Genomic DNA, 21,239 nt, shown 5'->3' on the forward strand with positions numbered 1-21,239 from the left:
GGCTTTTGGAGGTGATCAGGCTGGGCACCGGCACCAGGGCTGGCGATGCAAACAAGCGCAGGAGGCAGGCACGCGCAAGTACACATGACTGAGGCAGTACTCAGGTGCTGAGCGAGATCGGGGGAGGAATTGGCGGCTTGTGTATCGCAGCAGACATTGCTGCTGGCAGTCCTCCGGATTGCTGTGCAGATGGCGCGGTGATCGCTGAGAAGTGTCTCTCTTTGCTTCCAAGCTTGCACTGGTCTCCTGTTGTGCAGTCCCTGCAGCGGCAGTGGTGCTTCGATGCGCTGATCAGAACCCGTGACGCGCTGCTGTGCAGCGTGAGCAATGGCCGGGGAGCAGCAAGCCCTCAGCAGCCTGCAGCTGGTGGCGTTCCGCGATGTGCTGGATAATGTGGTGCAGCAGGCGCATGCCGAACTGCAGCAGCTCGCGGAGCGGCTGCCAGCCGTGGGAGACGAGGAGCGGTGGGTCTGCTGCTGGCTCTCCTGCCTGCCTTGCTGCCGCCCAGCACCGATGCTGCGACGTGCTGCACCCAAAGGCAGTTCCTCTGCGCCACACCGCCTGCGCCGCCGCCGCCGCCGCTTGCGTCTGGTTCTCCCGCCAACGCTGCCGCCACCCTGCCTGCCCCTTCCTGCCCCGTCGTTGCAGCAAGCGCCAGCTGCTGCAGCACCTGCAGACCACGCGGCAGCGGCTGCAACGCCTGCACGTGTGCGCGCAGTGGGCGCACAAGGCAAAGGCGGTCAACACGTGCCGGGAGGTTCTCAAGGCGTCACAGGACCATGGCGCAGCCTTTGTGCACGCGGGTGGGTGCTGCCGCCTGGTGCCAACGCTGCGCCTCACGATTGTTTTCAAGTTTTGAACAGCAATGCTGAGGCCTTGAAGGGTGCTGCCGCTGCTCGCTGCCGCTGCTGTGGACGCCGCTGGGGCATCCATCATGGCGAGCCACCGGCTAGCATTCATGATCAGCCTCCGCTCCCTCCTGCAGCCGACGAGCTGTTCCGGCTGAACGAGGAGCTCCGCTTCTGCCGGGCCCCGCTGTTTGACGTCAGCTTCGCGCTGCACATCATGCAGACAGGTAAGAAGCTGGTGGGCAGGCAGGCAGGGGCCTGGGTGCACACCCCTGGGGGCACAGCTGCCGAGGAGCGCACGGAACTCTCGCCCATTGCTGCATGTCTAAAGCACATCTTCTGCTGCAGGCACCTACCGCCTGCTGCCCAGTGTTATTGAAGATGAGCTGCAGCAGCCGGGGCAGCGGCTGGAGCGGCCCGGCGAGGTGGATGAGGCGCGGCGCGGCCAGCAGCGGCGCGATGCCCTGCGCCGCCTCGACTTCCTGCTCCGCTCCAAGCTGCTGGCGGTGGGTGGCAGGGGCTGGGATTGCAGTGAGCTGCCGCGCTGCTGGTGCCGGCAGAGAGCAGGGTGCAGCTCCTGGCGAGACAGGGAGGGGAGGCTGGCATCCAAGGAGGCGGCGAATGGCAGGTGCCCAAGGCGCCTGCTTGATGCCCTCCTGCTTCGCTGCCTGCAGAGCGAGCTGCCGGCTGGCATGCGGGTGCTGCGGGTGCGCGGCGGCCAAGCCTGGGTGGCAGGCGGTGGCGGGCAGTACAAGGCGCAGCTGACGCTTGTACCTGCGCCGCGCGACGACGTGACGCTGGCAAAGTATCGGCCGCCAGGCGAGGCCGAGGAGGCTGAAGGCAAGCATGTACTTGAGGCTACCTTCCGACACACTCTTCTTGCCTCAGTGCCATGGTGGCATTTTGATCAGCCATCGTTGTTGTGCTGCGTCTCTGCGGTGGCGCCGGTCCATGCTCCAAGCCGGCTGGCTGACGGTTCGCTGCTGCGCCGCTGTCCGGTATGCTGCTGCAGGTGCTATCAAAGAGGAGCCTGAGGTGGCGAAGCCGGCAGGGGCCACAGGAGGAGAAGGAGGAGGAGCAGCAGCAGCAAGCGGCCAGCCGTCTTCCAGCACAGCCGCCGCACAGCAGGCAGCACTGACAGATGGTGGAGCGGTGGAGCAGCGGCAGGGCACGGCGGGCTGGCGGTGGCAGCTGCTCTCTTTTGAGCTGCTGCCGGCAGCGGCAGGGCGTGACCCGCCGCCGCTGCTGCCGCAGCAGCGGCAGTGGCTGCAGCAGCACATCGAGCAGCGCATGTGGGTGGCAGGCGATGTGGAGCAGCTGGCGAGGCTGGGCAAGACGGGGTGGGTGGTGGTGCCGCAGCCGGCGTCTGCATCCAAGGAGCAGCAGCAGGGCAAGGCCTCCTCGGCGCCCGCACCCAGCAGCAGCCTGGCGCTCAGCCAGCAGCCAGCAGCAACGGCAGACAGCAAGGAGCAGCTGCCACTGGTCAGAGACGAGCTCGATCAGCAGCAGCAGCAGGGGGAGGCAGGCCAGCAGCTGCCGCCGTTTTCCATCAGCCCTCTGGCTGCCATGCATGCCATCCTGTGCCAGACAGCCGGCAGGCTCGCGCTGTTCAGCATTCTGCTGTCAGACGCACGGCAGCTGGAGGGCGGCAGCTGGAAGGGCTGCCTGAAGCTGAGCCGGGCGGCGTCCGGCAGTGGCATCAGGTGGGGATGCCTTGCTTGCTTCTGCCAGGCAGCCAGCAATCAATCTCCTGAGTTCCCACCAGTCGTTTTTTCGGCACATCGTTATGCTATGCACATGTGCCGATGGGTGACCCCTCACTGCTGGCCCGCTGGTCGCTGCTTGCCTGCAGGCTGGCCTACTGGCAGCAGCTGCCGGTTGTCGGCTACTCTGAGCTGCTGTGCCTGCGGGAGGGCCAGCCGTACCAGCTGGAAGCAGGCGGGACCCAGCAGCAGCAGCAGGAGGCGCCGGCGGTGGAGGTTTCGCTGCAGGAAGATGGCAGGCTGGCCGCCGCCAGCAGCCCGCAGCTGCAGCACCCGCAGAGCGGCGAGCACATCCAGCTGCCGCTGCCGCTAGACAGTGCGGCCAGCTTGAGTGCAGACCGGCTGCTGCTGCAGGCCGCGGCCAGCAGCGCGGCGGTGCAGCTGGCAGCGGTGCAGGCGGTGCTGCAGCGTGCCGGCAGGCTGGCGCCAGCTGGCAACCATGCCGAGCTGCTGCTGCTGGGCGCGGCCAGCCCGGCGGCAGGCACGGCAGGGGTGGCCGCGCAGGCGCCGCCGCCCACGTCGCCGCTGCTGCAGCTGTGGAGCGGCGGCAGCCTGCAGCTGAGCCTCACCGTGCAGCTGCGCAGCGGGCGGCTGCTGCTGGCCGCAGGCTCTGCGCTGCTGGAAAGCGAGCAGGGGCCCAGCGCAGCCGCCGCCGTTGCAGCGGCCCAGCAGCAGCTGGATGCAGCGCAGCGAGAGGCGCTCACGCAGCCCCTGCCTCCCGGCAGCAGCCGGGGCATGCTGGGCGCCGCGCTGGCTGCCGAGGCGCTGGGCCGGCTCAGCCTGCAGCTCAGCATGCGGCAGCGCATGGATGCGGCGGCGGCGGATGCGTCCGCGTGCGGCCTGCGGCGCGCCACGCTGCCGGCCCGCCTGCTGCAGCAGCACCTGCGGCAGGTGGCGTTGCTGGTGGAGCCGCCCACCCCCAACACCCTCACGCTGGCGCTCCCTGCCTTCCTGCCGCCCCCAGACATGCAGCAGTGGGCTCGCCAGCAGCAGCAGCAGCCGGGGAGCGGCGGCGCCGGTGCGGCAGGCATCGACGGCGGCGCCACCCGCTGCTTCTTGCTCATCGACTTTGGAGAGGCGGCGGCGGCGGGCGGCACCAACGGCAACGCCGAGCGGCGCGGCGCGCCGCCGCGGCTGCTGCTGGCTGTGTGCAGCTGCACCGGCCGGGGCACCGTCACCCGTGTGCTGCAGCTGTCGGAGCTGCCGCAGGAGCTGCTGCTGCAAGCGCAGCAGGCAGCAGAGGGAGCAGGAGGCGCCCTCGCCGGCAACGCGCCCGCCAGCCGGAAGCGGCGGGCCGACGACGCGGCAGCAGACGGGGAGGGCGAGCAGCCGGCGCCGGCGCCGGCGACGCGCGGCGGCGGCGGCGGCCGGCTGGGCCTGGCCTCGCTGTCATCCTGGTGCCGCCGCCAGGCCAGCTGGGCGGCGCTGCGTGCTCAGATGCTGCTGCTGCCGGTGCAGTACGCTGAGGAGCTCGCCCTGGCGCCAGCGGCGCAGCAGCAGCCAGCGCAGGCGCAGCAGCTGCAGCCGCCGCCGCAGCAGCAGCAGGTCATTCGCCTGCCCAAGGCGCCAGTGCTGGGCGAGCTGGAAAGCTGGGCGGCGGCCCACCTGGCGGCCCAGCACGGCGGCAGCAACGCGCGGGCACCCCCGCCAGCCCGCCGCCCCGTCGCCACCATGCAGCTGGAGGCGGGCGAGGCGGAGGCTGGCGCTGGGAGGTGGCGGGTGGACATAGCATCGGCCTATTTTGGGCACCTGGAGCAGCTGCTGCGCCGGCAGGGCATCGCGCTGGCGCCGCCGCAGCCCGACGCCGCGCACATTGCGGCGCACAGCGGCGGCCTTACCATGCACTACTCCCTGCAGAAAGGCAAGCGGGAAAGAACATTTGAGCAGCGGCGGCGGCAGCAGCAGCAGCAGCGGAGCTCAGCAGGGATTGATGGCGCTTGCCGTGGGATGCGGCGACACCGCTGCCGCCTGCCAGCCGCTTCTGTCCCCTGCTGCCACCCGGGTCGAACCGTGGCTGCTCTGCTGCACCTCCCTCTGCGTCCTGCAGGACACAGCGTGCTGACCGGCGTGACAGACATGGTGCGCGTGGGCATGCTGCACCTCTGCCTCACCCGCCTGGCCGGCTGCATGGCCGTCAACCCCCTGGCCGCCGCCGCCCAGGCACTGGCAGCGGCGGCCGCAGCGGGGCCGCCGCCGGCAGGCGCGGCAGCGGCCGGCGGCGCCAACGGCGGCTTGGCGGCCCCTGGCGGCGGCGTAGGTCTCCTGGGGAGCATGGATTTCCTGGCGAGCGGCGGCATGGACCTTCTGGCAGGCGCCAAGGAGCCGGGCAATGGGGGGCTGCCAAACGGCGTGGCTGCGCCAGGCGGCCAGGGCCCCGCCGGGCCGGCCAGCGGTGGCGAGGCGGCTGAGGGCCTGGTGTGGCCGCTGCCGGGCTGCGGCTCGGTCCGGCTGCAGGCAGCGGGGCTGACGCACGTGGAGCTGCTGGTGGCGCCGCCGCCGGCGCCCAAGGGCCAGCTCGGCGCGGCCGCGCAGCCGCCTCCGCCGCCGGTGCGGGTTACGGTGACGTGGGCAGACACGCTGGCGGGCGCCCCGCGCGCGGCGGGCGGCGGCGGCGGCGGCCTGATGCAGCACATCCGGTGCGGCGTGGCTTGCGAGCCGCCGCTGCCGCCGCCGGTGACCGCGGCACTGGCGCAGCAGCTGGAGGCGGGGCGGGCCGACCTTTTCCTGGATGCCCTCTGCCTGGCCGCCCACTCGGCGGCCGCGGCGGCGGCGCAGCTGACGCCCCAGGCCCAGCGCGCCGCGGGCCTGCTGCCCGGCGCCGTCAAGCTGCTGGGCGCGGGGGGCGAGGCCACCAGCAGCGTCGAGGGCGCGGCAGGCGGCGCGCACAGCTCGGCGCTGCGCCTGCGGGCGCAGGTGCAGCACGGCGAGCACGCGGCCACGCTTTGCCTGAGCTTCCATGCCGTGGGCTACACGCTGCTGCAGCTGCAGCCCGCCCAGACCCACGCTGCCAATGCCGCCGCCGCCAGCTGGATGCCTGCCATGTGGCAGCGCCTGTCGCAGCGCGTCCCATCGTTCGCCCCGCTGGACGCCGGCGGCCTTGCGCCCACCGCCGCCGACGGCGGCGGCAGCAGCGCGCAGCAGGCGGCTGCGGGCGAGGCCCCGCAGAAGCGGCTGGTGCGGCAGGCATGGGTCCACAGGGACGGCCTGGCCGCGGTGCTGGCCGAAATCCTGCACGCAGTGGGCGCCCCCGCTGCTGCCGCCCCCGCCGATGGCACGGCACTTGCATGATTGCAGCACTCATCGACACCCACTACCGCCAATTGTTTCGGCGCGGCGCGCGCCCTCCCTCCCATCACACACTGTTTGCGCCTGTGCAGCCCGCTCCTCTGCCTCTCACTGTTTCCTCTGCTGTCGCTCCCCGGCTTCTGCTCTGGCGCAAGCGCTCGCTTTGCCATCCCAGCCTCTCCTGTCCCATGCTCTTCCGCTCTGTTTGTTTACATCGAGCGCAGGTTCAAACGCTGTAATTTTGAGCCGCATCAGCTGCCATGAGGAGCAAAAGGCAGGGCAGCAGGGCAGCGCGGTCCTGCATACACATCACATTGAATGGCAGGTAAAGAGTGGGTTAGGCAGTGATCTTTGAGGTACTGTGTGAACAAAATGGCAGGGGAAGCCCTACTGGTCAGGGACTGCAAGCGGAATGGCGCAGGCAGGAAGGAATGGACGACCTTAAACAGTGGGAGAACAATGTCATTGGGGCAATAACTAGACAACAAAGTGGTACGGCTAACGACCCCGGGGCATGACGCGCGCCCATCCGGCATCTCAGCCAGGGCGGGTGGGCGGGGAGCGACAGGCGGTGGCGGCCAGGGCGTGGCAGCAAGCACCCATGATGGGCCAGCCCTGGTCCTGGCATCTGGCTCAGGCGGGCGCGGCAGCTGCGGCCGCGGCATCGGATTGCAGCGAAACGAGCTCAAACACGTCGGCGCCCGCGGCGGCGGCGCTACCGCGGCACGTGGAGGCATGCACTGCCGCCGCCTCGCCCTCCCCTGCATCGCTGTCGCCGACGTCGCTGGTGGCGGAGATGGACGCGACGGAGGCGGTGGCGGCAGAGGCGGAGCAGGGATGGGCCGCCGCCGCGGCGGCCCCCGCGGCAGCGTAGAGCGCCGCCAGCTTCTCACCCGCCGCGCCGGCTGCATCCTCGCAGCAGCCGGCTGCGCCCTCGTGGCAGCCGACGACGTTCTCGGCGGCGGTGCTGGATGCCAGGGCATGCAGCTCCACCACCTGCCCCTCCTTGCCCTGGCTGGGCTGGGAGTGGCGGCCGCCAGCGGGACCGTGCGTGTCGCCGCCTGGCCGCTGCCCCTCAAGTGCCTGCAGCCCGCCGCCCACCGCGGCAATCTTGGGCGTCGCAGGGTGCTGCCCCGCCGCCAGCTGCTTCTGTGCCAGGCTGGAGGGCCGCGGCGCCGGCATCCCCGCCGCGCCTGCCGCCGGCGGGGGGGCACCAGCGGCGGGCGCGGCGGGCCCTCGTATCCGTCTGCTGCCTGTCGGGCTGGGCAGCTCCTGTAGCAGCGCCTGCTCCACCGCGGCCAGCGAGGCCCCCAGAGGCACCTCCACAAAAGGGGCATCGGCATCGGCAGCCACGCACGTCAGCGTGGCGCCCGCTGCCGCCGTCAACGCGATGGTCTGCGGCTGGGGCTTGGCTGCCGCCAGGTGCGGCGGCGCGGGCAGCCGCTTGCGCATCTTGATCCACACCGGGTGCCCCAGGAACCACTTGAGCACGGCGCTGGCCATGCAGTTGCAGGCGCCGCTGTCGGTGCGCCGCACCACGGCGTAGCCGGCGCGCTGGTACAGGCGGCACGCCACGCTGTTGTCGGCGGCAACCTGCAGGCACACCAGGGAGCGCGGGAGGCGTGTGGATGGGTGGATGCTTCATGCCTGGCATGCACAGGCAGCAGAGGCTGCCGAGGAAGCTTTCAGGGCAGGGAATGCGGGCGGTAAACAGTCGGCCAGGCCAGGCCGGGCCAGCGCACGCACCCAGAGCGTCATGTCCACGCCATGCGCCGCAACCGCCGCCGTTTCCGTCTCCGCTAGGATGGCGGCGCCCGTGCCCTCCGCCCACTGCATCAGCTTGGCGCCCACGCCCCTGCCCCGCGCCTCGGGGCTGACGGCGATGAAGTCGATCAGGCACTCGTGCTCCTGCGGCGGATCGGTAACAACCGGCGGCACATTGTGAGGGTTGGCACAGGGCATGGAAGCGCTGAGCGCGGCACAGGGCCAGTGCGCCGTTCGCCATGGGTGCACTAATCCAGTGCCTTTGCCTCGGTTCTTGCGGGCCACCTCACCAGCAGCGGCTCGTCCAGGACTTGGTCGTAGCACCAGGAGAGGATGGTGGGGCGGCAGCCCACGCGGCTGGAGTACTCGCTCCAGCTGATGCTGTCGTCCGCCTCATGCTCCAGAGTGAGCACCACCACTCCTAGCAGCCGTCCACCGATGCCATCGCGTGCCAGGCCTGCAAGCAGTGCATTGGGAGCGCAGCAGCGGTTGGCTCGCTCTGGGGAACCGCAGCATGGCGGGGGCGGGAGGCGGCGGCGGGAGGCGCCGGCGCCGGGCGGCACTTGCTGGGCTGCCAACATCCACCCTCTCGGCAATGCGCCACGGCTACTGCGGCCTCTGCGGTGCGTGTACAGGCCCCGGGCGGCTGAGCGCCTGGCGATGATGAAATGGTTTGGACGTGTTGAGCGCCTTGCAGCCGCCCCCACCATTGCCAGCACCTCCACATACGTCTCACCTATCTGCCGCCACCACGACGGCGTGTTGCGCAGGTCCTCAGCCTCGATGGTCGACCACTCCTGCACCGACAGCCCCTGGGACCAGACCTCCTCCGGGAAGCTGGAGCCGCATAGCGCCGCCACTTCGTCGCAATCCTCAGGGCTAGCGCAAACCGTCACAACGACCTCGGTGCTGGACATGGCGTGCGCTGACCTTAGAGCCCACTGTTTTTGAGAGGTTTGAGCTTGAAGCTGCCTAACGACATAAATGCAAGAAGCGAGCGGTTCCAGCCTGTTGGACGCGCATTGGCTTTCCTCCTGCCGCTCGCCCGTTGGCGCCGCATCGGCGCCTGCGCCCTGCTGCCAGACTCCTTGCCCTGCAATCTACTGGTTTCACTAAAGGTTGAATAAAGGTTCTGGGGGCAGATCATAATTTGTTACAGCCCACTGGAGCAGTGAGCAGGGCCTCCTGCGCACAGCAGAAGGCACCGCATCTCGCCAACTTGGCTGTCGCCACCGTAATGCCGTGAAAGAGTAATCTAATACATCTGGTGGTTAGACAAGAATTACATGGCAGCGCTGAGAATAAGCTGAAATGAATTTAAGTTGATTATGAAAGAATTGGGGTCAGGGAGAAGGGCGGGCGCATAGGCGGAAGGCGTCGCCAGATGGAAAGCGAGCGGCTGGAGAGGTGAGCGCAATGCAAAGCTATGGAAACGGCCAATGGGATGCTGCCAGAAAAATGCAAGCAGCAGCCCTTGACGAGCAGGGGGGGTGGCGCAAGCACGCAGGAAGGGAATAGCAAACAAGCACACAGCGGTTGGGTGGGAGCCAAAGTGCAGGGAACCACTATTGTAGGCGTTGCTACAGACATGCATACATGGGGAGCGAGGTGCAGGAAAAAAACTGAAAGCGCAGCAGGGTGCGCACACAATAAACACGTGTGGGGCAGGGGAGGGGTCTCTGGGTTGCTCTAGATTCGCTCAATGTCTCAGCAACCATAGTGGTTGGTGAGCCATACACGGCTTTGGAAGCAGCTGTACAGCTGCACTGGGATACCTGAGGGTTGGGGACAGCCGCTGGAGCTGCTGCCAGGCAGGTGGGAGCCAGCGCTGCTAGCCTTCTGTGGATGGCGCTGGTGCCTGGCGCAGCTCCAGCACCCTCAAGTCGCCGCCGGAAGTGGCTGCGGCCAACAGCGGCGCGCCGCCCAGCCGCGCAGTGGCGGGCTGCCAGCACACCGCGCTGCAAAACTGCCCTGCGGGCGGCTGGGCGTCCAGCGGGGCGCCGCCGCTGCCGCAAGCCGGGCCCGCCCCAGGCCAGCTGAGCGGCGCAAATTGGTGGGAGGCCAGCGGTGCTGACCTGGCATCTGAGTAGGCGTAGCAGGCTGGGGCCTCGCTTCCGCAGGCCACCAGGCCGCCCTCGGGCCTCACAGACAGCCCCACAAAGTTCTTGCTGTTGCGGTGGCCGCGCAGCCGCCTCCCCGGCTGCGCCAGCACCTCTCCGCTGCGCTGCCACGCCTGCTGCGCGGGCGCCGCGGCCTGGCCGGCCTGCTGCTGCGGGCCGGGCAGGTGCCACACGGCCAGGCTGGCATCGGTGGATGCAGAGACCAGGCGGTCTGGCCCCAGCCAGCGCACATACGACACCGCCCGGCCGTGGCCCGCCAGCTGCCACAGCACCTGCCCTGTGCGGCGCAAGTCAAACACGTATGCGCTGTGATCGGCACAGGCCACCGCCGCCAGGTTGCCGTCAAAAGGCGACAGATGGACGCCGGTGGCGGGGGCGCCGGCCGCGAGGCGCAGCGCCGCCAGGCACGCCTGCATGCCGGAGCCGCCCCACAGGCGCACGGTGCCGTCGTCGGAGGCTGAGGCGCACAGGTGGGGGCGCTGCAGGCTGTGGCTCACACTCCACACCCTGCAGGAGGGAGGGTGGTGGTGAAGGGAGCAGGGCAGAAGGGTCGAGGGTGTGCAGGCAGGCAGCAGCCAACAGCAATTCTCCCGTGCGCAAGCAGCAGGCCGTCCAGCAGTGGAGCCCTCACACTCCGTCAGTATACGGCCCTCGCAGCACAGCCCTGCCGCACCTGCCCGCGTGCTCGTCTGCCTCAGCGATGAGGTGGCCCGACTCCATATCCACCTGGCTCACCACGCCATCGTAGTCGGCAACTGCAGCAGAGGAGGCCGGGGTGTGCATGCGTGTGGTGGCGGGGATTGGGACGCATGAGAGGGCAGGGGCGGGCAACACCAGCGCCAGGTGCGGTTGGGATGTGGTGGTGGGTTGATATGTGCATGGAAACGGCTGGACCAGGCGTCGGGAGGCGAGGGGGCAGCAAAGGCCTCGCATGAGGAGGTTCCGGGTCTGTGCTGGGCGTTCGGGCGGCCTCTCACCCGTGACTGCTCCCGGCGCGTCTGGGTTCCAGGCCAGGCTGCTGAGCTTGGAGGCCATACGGTGGCAGCGGATGGGCTGGGTGTAGGCGGGGTCGCCGGGGTGCTGCAGGCAGGAGGCCAGGGAGTAGACGCGGACCTGCGCAGCACAGCAGGCACAGCACAGCACAGCATGGCATGGTGAGCAAAAGAGGAGAGCTGAGGGCATGCAGGTGGTGCCGGCCTGGGCAGCCCGTCAGGCACGAAGACCGGCAGAACCCGGCGTGGCCTGCCAGCTATGCAGGAAGGAGGCACGCCCACCTGCTTGCTGACTCCCGCAGATGCCAGCAGCCAGCCATGCTCTTCAAATTCCAGGGCGCACACCATGTCCTGGCGGTGGTGGTTGGGCTCAGACGGCACAAAGGCCGCCACCTGGTGAAACGCCGCAGGCGAGCGCCAGGCGGCGTGCCAGCCGCCCCGGCTGCCGCCGTCGCCGCCGCTGCTTGCGGTGCCGTCGCCAGCCTCGCCGCCGCCGTCGCTGCTGCTGTCGGTTGCCGTGAGCGCCGCAGGGCTGCTGCTGCTGCCGCGCCAGCGGTCGCTGCCGCCGGCGTCTGTCCTGCCTTGGGTGGCAACCGGCCGGACGCGTCGCCTCAACCCTACCCGCGCCTCTTGCGCCGCCGCTGCTGCTGCTGCTGCTGCTGCTGCTGCCGCTGCCGTTGCTGTTGCCGTAGCTGCTGTGGCTGCTGCCGTGCTGTTGCCAGCGGGCTCCTCTATCAGCAGGGCATGGTCCCACATGCTGCCCTGGCGCAGCGACTGGTCCACGGGAGGCATGTCAGAGGGCCCGGCAAAGGTGCCGCTGGAGACGCGCGACAGCGAGCCAGGCTCCTGCTCGCCCTGGCTGCTGCCCTGGACGGTGCCATCCAGGCTCGACAGGTCGGTGCGCGAGCGCTTGCGCCGCAGCCAGCAGCTGGCGGAGCCGCCGCCGCCGCCGCCTCCCGGTTGGCGCAGCCTCGCCAGGGCTTGGCAGTATGCGCAGTCGCTGCTGTCGCAGCCGGAGGGCGCCGGCGGTCCCTCGGGTCTCCAGCCGCTCAGCGCTTCCTGCAGGAGAGGGTAGGAACGGGCAAGGGTGGATGGATGGCATTCAGCGGGGGCCCCAGGGGCGCTGTGTGCCTGTTGGCGGGAGGCGATGCGGGGCCCAGCGGAACAGTGCGCGACGCCACAAACCGACCACAACCGACCATGCAAGTGCACGTGTGGTGCCAGCCAGGGCATGCGGGGATGGCTGGCAGGCGTCCACTGGCGCCGATGTGGGGCAGGCACACGCCAGCCACAGGTGCAGGCGCCGCCGCCGCCGCACAGCGGGGGGTCGGCACCAGAAACCACCCAGCTATCGGCGCACCCAGACCTCCAACTGGCCATCAGAAGCCTCCCTGGGGCTAGAGCGGCAAACCCCTACGGCCAATTGGCGCGCCACTCACCCGCGCGGCCCATTTCAACGATGAGGCACCAGTGTGTGGGGGTTGGCCTGAACCGTCATTGCGAAGCCCTGCCATTACTACACACATCCAAGTGTGCCCAGATCACCCGGCCAGAGACCTGCGCCTCGCCGGCAGCCGCGCCGTGCCCCTCCGTCCCGTGTGGCGAAAACGCCCACAAACACCACAGGCGCAGCCACGGGAGATCTGTGGGAGACACTGGAGGTGATGTAAACGAGCGACTGGACTCCAAGCGTGGAGCATGAGGTGGGGAGCAAGCGCGCCATGTGGCGGCGGGCCATGTCAGCAAATGCAAAGGCGGGAGATCTCATATTGATCCCCTGGGCTGTCTCCCAATCCTTTGTTACAGCTGAGGATTGACATCGGGGTCCAATTCAAGTGGCGCCACGAGCGGGCGAGCCGCAAACACTACCACCCGCCGCCTCGGCAGGAGCCCGCCGCCCCTGCCGCTGCCTACTTGGCGCCGCCGGTGGGCGCGGGCTTGTAGCGCGACGACAGGCGGTCCTGCGGTCCATACGAGTCCTTGAGCCCCAGCCGGCTGATCAGCACCGCATACTTGTCGAACTTGCTGCGCCGCAGGTACTGCAGCAGCTTGCGCCGCTGGTTCAGCATGGCCTCCAGACCCCTGCACTCGAGAGCGGTGCCGGCAGACACGAGCACGGGGGCACAGTCAGCAAACCCGCAATTTCAGGGCAGCAGGCAGCACATGCTAGGTGCCGGAGCAGTGTGCCTGCAAGAGGAAGACGGGTGGGCGCTAACCCAGCTGGCCAGCCAGGCAGCAGCTGCAGGCAAACAGCGCCAGGCGGGCGCACCTGCGTGAGCTATAGTCCTTGCGGTGCTGCCGCATGTGCTCCGCCATGTCTGCAATCTTCCGGGTCAGCACTCCCACTGCGGGCAGGCACATAGGGAGGAGGCATACACATCACACGGGGTACGGGGTGTGCCGCTGCACAATTCCAGGAACCTGCTGTGGTGCGGCCAGGAGCATGAGGTGCTGACCGATACGTGGAGTTTACCGCTGGCATCCCAGGCTCCTGGCGAAGCCCAACTCGAGGCTGAGGGCTTGCCAGCTCAGTCCCAGTTCCCTTTTGCCTGCTGCCCAGCCAAGCGTGCCACGTGAAGCATCAGGCGCACCTTGCACCTCCGTTGACCCAGTGTCCCCAGGGAAGCGCTCAAACTCTCGCAGCACCTCGCGCCGCTGCAGCTTCTTGTGCTGCTGCCGGTTCATCAGCTCGGGGCTGAGGAGCTGCAGCGCAGGCGGGGAGGGGCAAAGGCCGAACGTCAAGACGCAGCGGCAATGGATCAGCACGCCACCTTCACCGGGCTACCAGCTGTCTGCATGCTGCTGCAACCCCACCTTGTCTACAAGGTACGGCCGGTCAATGGTGGACACCACTGCACAACAGGAGGCAAGCAGTGGGTTGGCAGCTGAACAAAGCAAAAAAACGCTCTGAAGGCAGCGGCGGCAAGGCGGTGGTGGCAGCAACCAGAGCGGGGCGGCCGGCCTTAACGGGGCCTGCGCATCACCCTGATGCCTCATCACGCACCATCTTCTGGCCGCACGGGTTCCCCGGCTGGGAAGAGCCGGCGTTGCGCGCATGCGGTGCTGCTGATTCCCCGCAGCGCCTCCCAGCTGCTGCTGCCGCTGCATGATGTGCTGCATGCCTCCGCCTGCACCAGCAGGCTGCTGGCTAGCCGCTGCACGTTTCTCAACATGGCTGAAAGCTGCAGCAAGGGCTCAATGGAGGCGTGGGTGGACTGAGAATGCAATATACTGGCTCCGCAAGCACACCGATCCCATGGAAGCTCCGTTTGCGCTTCGGGTTTGGGCGGGGGCCGGTTGGAAAGGAGGCGGCGGGTGCAAGCTGCCGCTCAGCGAAGGAGGCATGCCATTTCTGCAAGAAACGCCGCTCATTGTCCGCGCGGTAAGTGCTGTTTAGGCCCCTTCCAGGGCTGTGTAGCTTGGTTCAGCGCGCCAGCGCCACCACCGCCGCCATGACGCCAATGATGATTTTACACAAACGGGTCAAATGGAGACCCAAGCAGTAACGGCAACATGAAATCGGCAGCCCAAGACAAAATAGGTGCTGATGCTCAGGTTACTCTAGATCTGTACATACCACGGCGTGCCAAGCCCATGCTACGTGCCAAACTTTTCCGCCACCTGCTCCGCTTGCTTGTCGTTCTGGTCCAGGCGCAGCGGGTAGTGGCTGACCATGAGCGCCATCAGCGTGACCTTGTGCCCCGCCTGCTTCACGGCGCCCCCCTGCTTGCGCACCGTCACCCGCACACGGCACTGGGCATGCTGGGTGACCTGCGGGACAAAAGGTGGGGTGGCAACAGGATCAGGGACCGCAGGGGTTTTCAATCAGGCTTGCTAGCAGCCAACCGCGGCGGGCTGTTTGCCATGCGTGCCTTGCAGCTGCAGTGGCAGCAGCCTGCCGCCCTCCCAGCCGGGGCTCACCGGGAACCTGTGGATCTGCATCAGCGTGGCCTGCTGCTCCCAGGTGCCGTCCAGCACCGTCTTCTTGCACTGGCACCCAGACACGCAGGCCACCTGCGCGGTGCCCATGCCCTCATACGACTTGAGGTGGGACAGGTACACGGAGGCCCAGGGGTCGCTCCGCTTGAAGCGGGTGGCGTTCACAGCGTCGTCAGAGCGGCTGTCGAAGAGCAACTCAACCATGGCGCCTGCAGGGAGCGGCGGGTGATAGCGAGCGGCGGATGGAGCTGTGGCAGAGGCAGGTGAAGCGCAAGAAGGGGCGCATGTGCCACATGTGGTAGGGGCTTGGCCTGCAGCGCACGTACAGCGGCAGGGCAGCGGGCCCCTGGGTGCCATGCCTGCAGCCCCGCCGGCATGCACGCACACCTGGCTCTTGGGATGTCCACCCCCACTTCTGCCCCACAAACGTCTCCTCCTGCGGCCGCTCCGGCTTGTACTCGAAGCCAGCTGATGCCACCGCCAGCTCTTTAAAGTCCTCCTGCGGAATTGCAGGAGCAGCGGGGCACACAGGTGGAGCTCAGCTCAGGGTCCGCTACTCGGCGCGTGAGCGGGCGGCACCCAGTGGGAAGTGTGAGACCCCCGGCAGCTCAGGCCAGGCTGCACACTCTGGCAGCTCGCCGGCAGCTGACGGGCGCACACACCTGCATGGCGCAGAGCGATGTGGGCACGTCTGCGTTGCCCGGGATCATGGGCGGCGGCAGGCCCCTCAGCCGCGGCGCCGCGTGGCTGTCCGCCCAGCCCCCCGAGAACTGGCAGTTGTCGCCCTGCTCCTCGTCCACCGCCTTGGCCAGCACCGAGCCCAGCAGTTCCGCAATCACTTGGTGGCCCTGGTCGTTGGGGTGCGTCCTGCAGGCGACAGCACGGAGGGTGAGCGGGCACAGGCAGGGTGAGCGCTGCTGGCAAGCCATCAGGGTGGCAGGGAGGCTTGGCAGAAGCGAGCTGCCCAGCGGCTTGGCCAGGCGTGTGCCGTGACTGGCGAGGAATGTCTCGCAGCGGCGGCAGCGGACGCACCTGTCGGCGTACAGATAGAACTGCTTTTCGGCGCCCTCGGCAAAAGGGATCTCGTAGCCGGACGGCGCCTTGTTGTTGATCTGCTTGCCGTTCAGCCCCGTCAGCTTGTCCACCTGTGGTCGAGGAAGGGGCACCAACGCGGTGCCAGGTCAGGATCGACGGCCTGCCCAGCACACGGTCCGGCATGCTGAAAACGGGCGTGCACGCGGCTGCTGCCACTGGCTTGCCTTGAAGCCCGGCACGCCGGCCTGCATCAGCGGGTAGATGGCGGAGCGCATGGATACGGAGGGCACATCGTAGTACTGCAGTGGCAGTGTGTGGGTGTGTGGTGGTGGTGGGCGGGGGGCACGCGAAAGGGTGAGAGGGGGGGGTGGCGGGCGAGGCGTTGGCTCTGGCAGCCTGCATCACTGATTGATTGGAGGTGGCATCCTGCGAGTTGGTGCTGACCGCAGTCGGTGCCTTACCTGCGAGAAGACCGTCAGCTGCGCCTCCGCCTGCGGGAAGTAGAAGAGGCCCTGCTCAACGCCGTCGCCCTCTGAGCGCCACCACGCGTAGTAGTGCAGCTGGATGAGGGCTGGTCTGCAGTGGCAGGGGAAGCAGCCGGAATGTCGGGCCGATGTGAGGATGACAGCATGGGGGCCGTTTTTGAAGCAGTCAAGCCTCAGCAGCGCGCATGGCGGCACGGGCAGGGCCACGCACCTGCCGGGCATGCGCAGCAGCTTGCGGATCAGCTGCTCGTAGCCCATGCGCTGCCTGTCTGTGTACGGCGCCTCTGGGTGCTCGTTGATGGAGAACTCCAGCACCACCAGGTCCACCTCCTGCACGCCAGGCAGGCAGCACAGGGCGGCACGCAGGTGTGGGCCGCGGGTGCGTGTGCGCTGCCGCTAGTGCTTGACAAGCCCTGCCGGCTGCGCTCACACCGACAGCAGCCAGAAGCAGCCCGTCCGCCCGCCGCTCACCGGCTCCACCATCTTCTCCACGCAGGCCGTGAAGATGCCCGAGCTGGTGGCCCCCACGCCCTTGTTCACAAACGTGTGGCCGCTGCACCCGGGGCAAGCGCAGCGTAACAGCAGGGCAATCAGAGGCATGCGTCAACTCAACTGCAAAGATGCAGCAAGCCTCTCGGGCCTTGCAATGCACCAAGCCAGTGCTGTGTGTTCCATGGGCCAGCTGCCTGGCCTGGCTTCCCTGCCTTCCCGCACCCTCCCCATGCAAAGGATCCTGCCCACCGCGACCCACCTGTGCGGGAAGGTGGAATTGATGAGCTGAAACAGGCGGGACGCGTAGCTGCCTGCCGGGGAACTGGAGCCTGACCCTTTCGTCACGCTGCCGCCCAGGGTGAACACCTTGATGGGCCTGCCCGCCAGCAACTTGGCGGCCACCCGCTGCATCCGCCTGCCGCTGCCGTAGTATGCCAGCCCGCGCCGCACCTCGTCCCGGGTCAGCAGAGGCTCCCAGGGGGTGTGCAGATGCCGCACGGGAGGCTCGCCCGCTCTCGACTGTCCAGAGGCAGCCAGCACTGTCGCTGGCGCCCCCGGCTCTAGCGCTGCTGCTGCTACCGCGACCTGCGCTGCTGCCGCCGTTGCCGCTGCGGTGCTGTCTGGTTCTGCCAGCGCTGCCGCGGCTGCCGCCGGCGCCGCCGCAGGCCACTCTCGCAAGCCAGGCACGGGCTGTAGCTTCGCATCCACGGATGCAGGGACCTGCTCCATCAATCCACGGCGCCTGAGGCCGGGGGGAGCCGTTTCCAGGCCTGCAAGCACGTCACCTGCGTGAGTTGCCATCACACATGCGGCAGATGTCATGACATCGCACACCCGCTCACCTTGGAAGATGGCCACAACACGAAGCCCCGACCCTATATTGCTGCTCAGGGAGACGACGCCGACGCCCCACAGGGCTCCAAGCAGGAAGACAGTCGCCGTGGCGGCTTGCGGGTGCAGGCCGCTGGTTAAACCCCTGGCCGCCCTGGGGCTGTCCCAATTGCGACTGGAAGCCCTCCTGATGCCCAGGAATCCAGAAGGCGACCCCGACATGGGGGGAGGCTGAGGTCTCAATGAGCTCAGGGATGCTTTTTGCAGTTTGGCGCTTTGGGGTGCTGGCGGGAGCGAGAGGCCTGCTTAAGAGTGCGGAACCAAACGAGAACGCCCACGTGCGGTGATGCAGATCGCGGCTGACGGAATGGTTGTGCATGCACCATCTGCTCGCAGCTGCCAGCAAGCGGGCGAGGGCAGGATCGTAGCCTAAAGCTCTCCCGCCTCTTGGGTAAATTGTCAACCTTCATCGACCGAGGACACCTGCAGGGCAAACCAGTCCAGAGGCGGCTAGAAAAGCTGTTCAGGCGCCAGCCGCCCACCCGCCGGCGCCCAGAGGGCTGGGCTGCAGCCGCCCGACTGCGCGCCGCCTGCTGCTGTACCACCCGCACAACATCACAAAAGTTTTACGGAGGCAATGAAGTGGAAGAGCCGCTTCTCCCCACTGCCATGATCCTTTTTGGCCGCACGCCGCTAGTTTCCCGCGCCGGCGTTCTCACGTCGCTCCGGGGCAGCAGTACTGTGACCAACAACAACAACAGCTGAGACGCATGGAGGCAGTGGGATCAAACTGGGGCGCTGCAGGCAAACCATCATAATGGCACGGGGGAGAAGCCAGATGGTGGTGGCGGCGGGCCGCCAGCGGGGCGGCGGGTGGAAAGGCATCGGCTGAAGGGTGCAATTTGGGGCCTTTCAGCCTTTGGTATTCTGCACCGTGGCATGTGCGCCTCGGCCCTGCATCTGGGAGGCGCCTTGCTGCGACCGCTGCCCGCGCTGCGTTCGGAACCCACAGCCCCGAGGGCCATCCTAGACTCCCGATCGACTGGACATTCACGATCGGCCGGGCATTCGCGCCGGGCACCACTGGCAGCAGCCGGCGCTGCACCGCACCTCACTGCGGCACCAGCGGCGGTGGCATCGGCATCGGCAGACCCGGCCATGTTGCTGCTGGTGGCAGCGGGTGCAGTGGCAGCATGGGCGGCATGGACCCTGTTCAGGTTCATCAGGTGCGCCATTTGCAACTGGTGCACTGGCCGACTCCGGCTGCCAGCGGTCCAGCAACTGAATCACCGGTCAGCTGCCGTACCCTCGCCAGCGCCCGCCCGCCCTGTTATTCCTGCTGCAGGGCAGACGCCGACCTGACGCTGCTGTCCAAGCGGGCGCCGCCGCCCGGCGCGTGGCGCGGCAAGGTGGTCTGGGTGGTCGGCGCGAGCCAGGTGACTGGTACAGCAGCGCTCCTGGCAGCTGTGTTTGGATGCTACTCACGGGGAATCAGCCGACCAGCGCCTGGTGCCTTCTGCCCTGCCTGTGACTGCCTGCCCTGCAGGGTCTGGGCGAGGCGCTGGCGCGCCACTGGGCCGCCGCAGGCGCCAAGCTCATCCTTTCCTCACGCTCTCTTGAGAAGCTGCAGGCAGGCAGGGGAGGGGAGGGGAGCGGCACACGCAGAACCATAGTGGCCAGCCTCAGCCACGGCCGCGCCATCCAGCCGACTCGCTGCCGGCATGCCGCCTCATGTCTGCTCGCCTGCTGGCCTGGGGTGATGGCATCAGCGGCGGGCGCCGAGTGCAGCCGCTGCTGCCTGGTGCCTGCAGGCTGTGAAGGAGCTGTGCTGCCAGCACATTCGCGAGGAGGATGTGATGCTGCTGCCGCTGGACCTGGTGGGGGGCAGGTGCGGCGCCGCATGCGCCTCTACCCACCGCGCCTGTCGCCGCTGCTGGTGCACCTGCCTGGTACAGGCTTGGCACCAGCCACCAGGCAGGTGGCGCTGCAACCAGGCGTTGTCACTCTGCCCGTGGCCGCCCCCCGCTGCAGCGAGGGCCTGGAGGCTGCGGCGTCCGCGGCGTTTGAGGCCTTTGGTGGCGCGGGCGTCGACTGCCTCGTGCACAATGCAGGCAGGCGCTGAGCGGGCCCTCCATCAGAGGCGCCCCGCCCACAAGCATGCCCCTTCATTGCCACGCCGCTTTGCCTGACTTGAGGCCGACGCTGCCATGTGCCATACCTGCCTGCCTGCTCAGCATCCTCGCTCCGCCGTCGGGCTGTGCCCCTGCAGGCGCCAGCCAGCACGCTGCCGCCGAGGATACGTCTCCCGAGGTGGCGGCCACGCTTCTGAGGCTCAACCTGCAGGGGCCGCTGGCGCTGGCGCGGGCCGTGCTGCCGCACATGGTGGCCCAGCGGCGAGGCCGCCATGTGGTGGTTGCCAGCATGTCGGGTGCGTGGTGGGTGTGCTGACCGGGCTCGCTCTGGCGCATCCCGGCTGCGCTTCAGCGCCTTGGCTGGGCCTCTCGCGCCGCCTGCATGCCCCGCGCCTGCTGCTGCCACGGGCCCCGCAGCCAGCCAGCTTCTTGCCGCTGCCGGACTTGCTGATGCTGTGGTTTCCCTCTGCTGGGCGCCCACGCCCCTGCCTGCAGCTGTGGTGCCGTCCCCGGGGCAGAGCGTATACGCCGCGGCCAAGAGCGGGCTGCGAGCCTACTTTGCTTCCATGGCGTCAGAGCTGTCAGACAGGTGGCCGCTGCAGCACGCCGCTGCCGGTGCAGGCAGTCACTGGCCCTGCCGCTGGTGCAGTGGTGGTTGACTGCGCCGTGGCCCTGCGCCTTGCGTCCTGCGCCGTGCAATTTGCCTGATTGTGTCCCCTGGCTACTCTACTGCCCGCCACGTGCCACATGCGGCGTGCGAGTCTGCCGTGCACCACGGCTGGCTGCAGGGGCGTGGGCGCCACGGTGTGCTGCCCTGGCCCGCTGGCCACCGGCCTGGATGGCAAGCCGCGGGTTGTGTACGGCGCCAGTGGGCTGATCATGCAAGCCAACACAGGCATGAGCAAGAAGCGCGTGAGCGCGGGGCGCGCGGCGGAGCTGATAGCGCGCGCAGCGTACCATGGTCTAGGTGGGCTTTGGCTTGGCTAGCCGGGCGGCTGGCTGGTGAGCCACAGGTGTACCTGTTTGCCGCCTGATCCCGGGGTTGCCCTGCCTGTGTGATACCCCCGCTTGCTCCTCCTCTGCCCTTCCTGCCCCTCCTGCTGCCGCAGACGAGTGCTGGATTGCGTACCACCCGGTGCTGCTGCTGGGGTATCTAATGCAGGTGGGGCCTGCAGGCGGCCGCCAGCGCCTCCTGTGTGTGTTGCATCGCAGCTGGTATCTCAGCGGTACCACCCACCTGTGCTACTTGCTTCCTGCAGTACGCACCCTGGCTGGGCATGAAGGTGCTGAAGAGAGTGGGACCCGCCCGTGCGCGTGCCCTGCGCGCCGGCAAGAGCGGCTATGACATGAGCCTGCTGCAAGAGGGTGGCGAGGAGGGCGGCGCCTCCAAGCCTGCCTGACCTCTGCCAGGCTGACAGGCCCGGCAACACCACGACAACCACGAGTCTGTCAGCTGTGCTGTTGCTTTGCACAGTTTGCTTGTGAAACATTGATGGCCGTCATTTTGCATTCAGGACGGCCCTGTAGCTCTCTCCAGGCTCATTCCACTGCCA

The 21,239-nt window shown here is 68.2% G+C and overlaps 6 protein-coding genes across 6 annotated transcripts; 2 read left to right on the forward strand and 4 right to left on the reverse strand.

Moving 5' to 3' along the window:
• Positions 1-327: 327 nt before the first annotated feature.
• Positions 328-5,899, forward strand: CHLNCDRAFT_134324 (hypothetical protein; the record flags this gene model as incomplete). The annotated part of the gene is made up of 8 exons (XM_005847219.1): positions 328-464; positions 649-803; positions 986-1,075; positions 1,197-1,354; positions 1,523-1,696; positions 2,103-2,551; positions 2,701-4,553; positions 4,659-5,899. The coding sequence occupies 8 exons, from the start codon at positions 328-330 to the stop codon at positions 5,897-5,899; spliced, it is 4,257 nt and encodes a 1,418-aa protein (XP_005847281.1).
• Positions 5,900-6,529: 630 nt separating this feature from the next.
• On the reverse strand, positions 6,530-8,577 carry CHLNCDRAFT_134325 (hypothetical protein; the record flags this gene model as incomplete). Its single annotated transcript, XM_005847369.1, has 4 exons — positions 6,530-7,489; positions 7,643-7,804; positions 7,951-8,117; positions 8,397-8,577. The coding sequence occupies 4 exons, from the start codon at positions 8,575-8,577 to the stop codon at positions 6,530-6,532; spliced, it is 1,470 nt and encodes a 489-aa protein (XP_005847431.1).
• A 914-nt stretch (positions 8,578-9,491) lies between these two features.
• CHLNCDRAFT_57959 (hypothetical protein) lies at positions 9,492-12,420 on the reverse strand (the record flags this gene model as incomplete). The annotated part of the gene is made up of 5 exons (XM_005847370.1): positions 12,212-12,420; positions 11,055-11,831; positions 10,758-10,893; positions 10,454-10,535; positions 9,492-10,287 (listed from the first exon to the last, which is right to left on the reverse strand). Exons 1-5 carry the CDS (start codon positions 12,296-12,298, stop codon positions 9,492-9,494), a joined length of 1,878 nt encoding a protein of 625 aa, XP_005847432.1. The 5' UTR covers positions 12,299-12,420.
• Positions 12,421-12,682: 262 nt separating this feature from the next.
• On the reverse strand, positions 12,683-13,945 carry CHLNCDRAFT_134327 (hypothetical protein; the record flags this gene model as incomplete). Its single annotated transcript, XM_005847371.1, has 5 exons — positions 12,683-12,854; positions 13,042-13,117; positions 13,364-13,475; positions 13,587-13,624; positions 13,777-13,945. The coding sequence occupies 5 exons, from the start codon at positions 13,943-13,945 to the stop codon at positions 12,683-12,685; spliced, it is 567 nt and encodes a 188-aa protein (XP_005847433.1).
• Positions 13,946-14,369: 424 nt separating this feature from the next.
• CHLNCDRAFT_134328 (hypothetical protein) lies at positions 14,370-17,452 on the reverse strand (the record flags this gene model as incomplete). Its single annotated transcript, XM_005847372.1, has 10 exons — positions 14,370-14,543; positions 14,694-14,920; positions 15,099-15,210; positions 15,374-15,578; positions 15,744-15,856; positions 15,986-16,045; positions 16,208-16,322; positions 16,443-16,561; positions 16,703-16,784; positions 16,983-17,452. 10 exons carry the CDS (start codon positions 17,450-17,452, stop codon positions 14,370-14,372), a joined length of 1,677 nt encoding a protein of 558 aa, XP_005847434.1.
• Positions 17,453-18,712: 1,260 nt separating this feature from the next.
• On the forward strand, positions 18,713-21,086 carry CHLNCDRAFT_134329 (hypothetical protein; the record flags this gene model as incomplete). Its single annotated transcript, XM_005847220.1, has 10 exons — positions 18,713-18,780; positions 18,900-18,990; positions 19,101-19,226; positions 19,366-19,442; positions 19,586-19,629; positions 19,824-19,982; positions 20,182-20,275; positions 20,475-20,653; positions 20,796-20,848; positions 20,946-21,086. 10 exons carry the CDS (start codon positions 18,713-18,715, stop codon positions 21,084-21,086), a joined length of 1,032 nt encoding a protein of 343 aa, XP_005847282.1.
• Positions 21,087-21,239: the final 153 nt, after the last annotated feature.

The sequence above is a fragment of the Chlorella variabilis genome (assembly GCF_000147415.1).
Source record: "Chlorella variabilis unplaced genomic scaffold CHLNCscaffold_11, whole genome shotgun sequence".
NCBI lineage: Eukaryota > Viridiplantae > Chlorophyta > Trebouxiophyceae > Chlorellales > Chlorellaceae > Chlorella > Chlorella variabilis.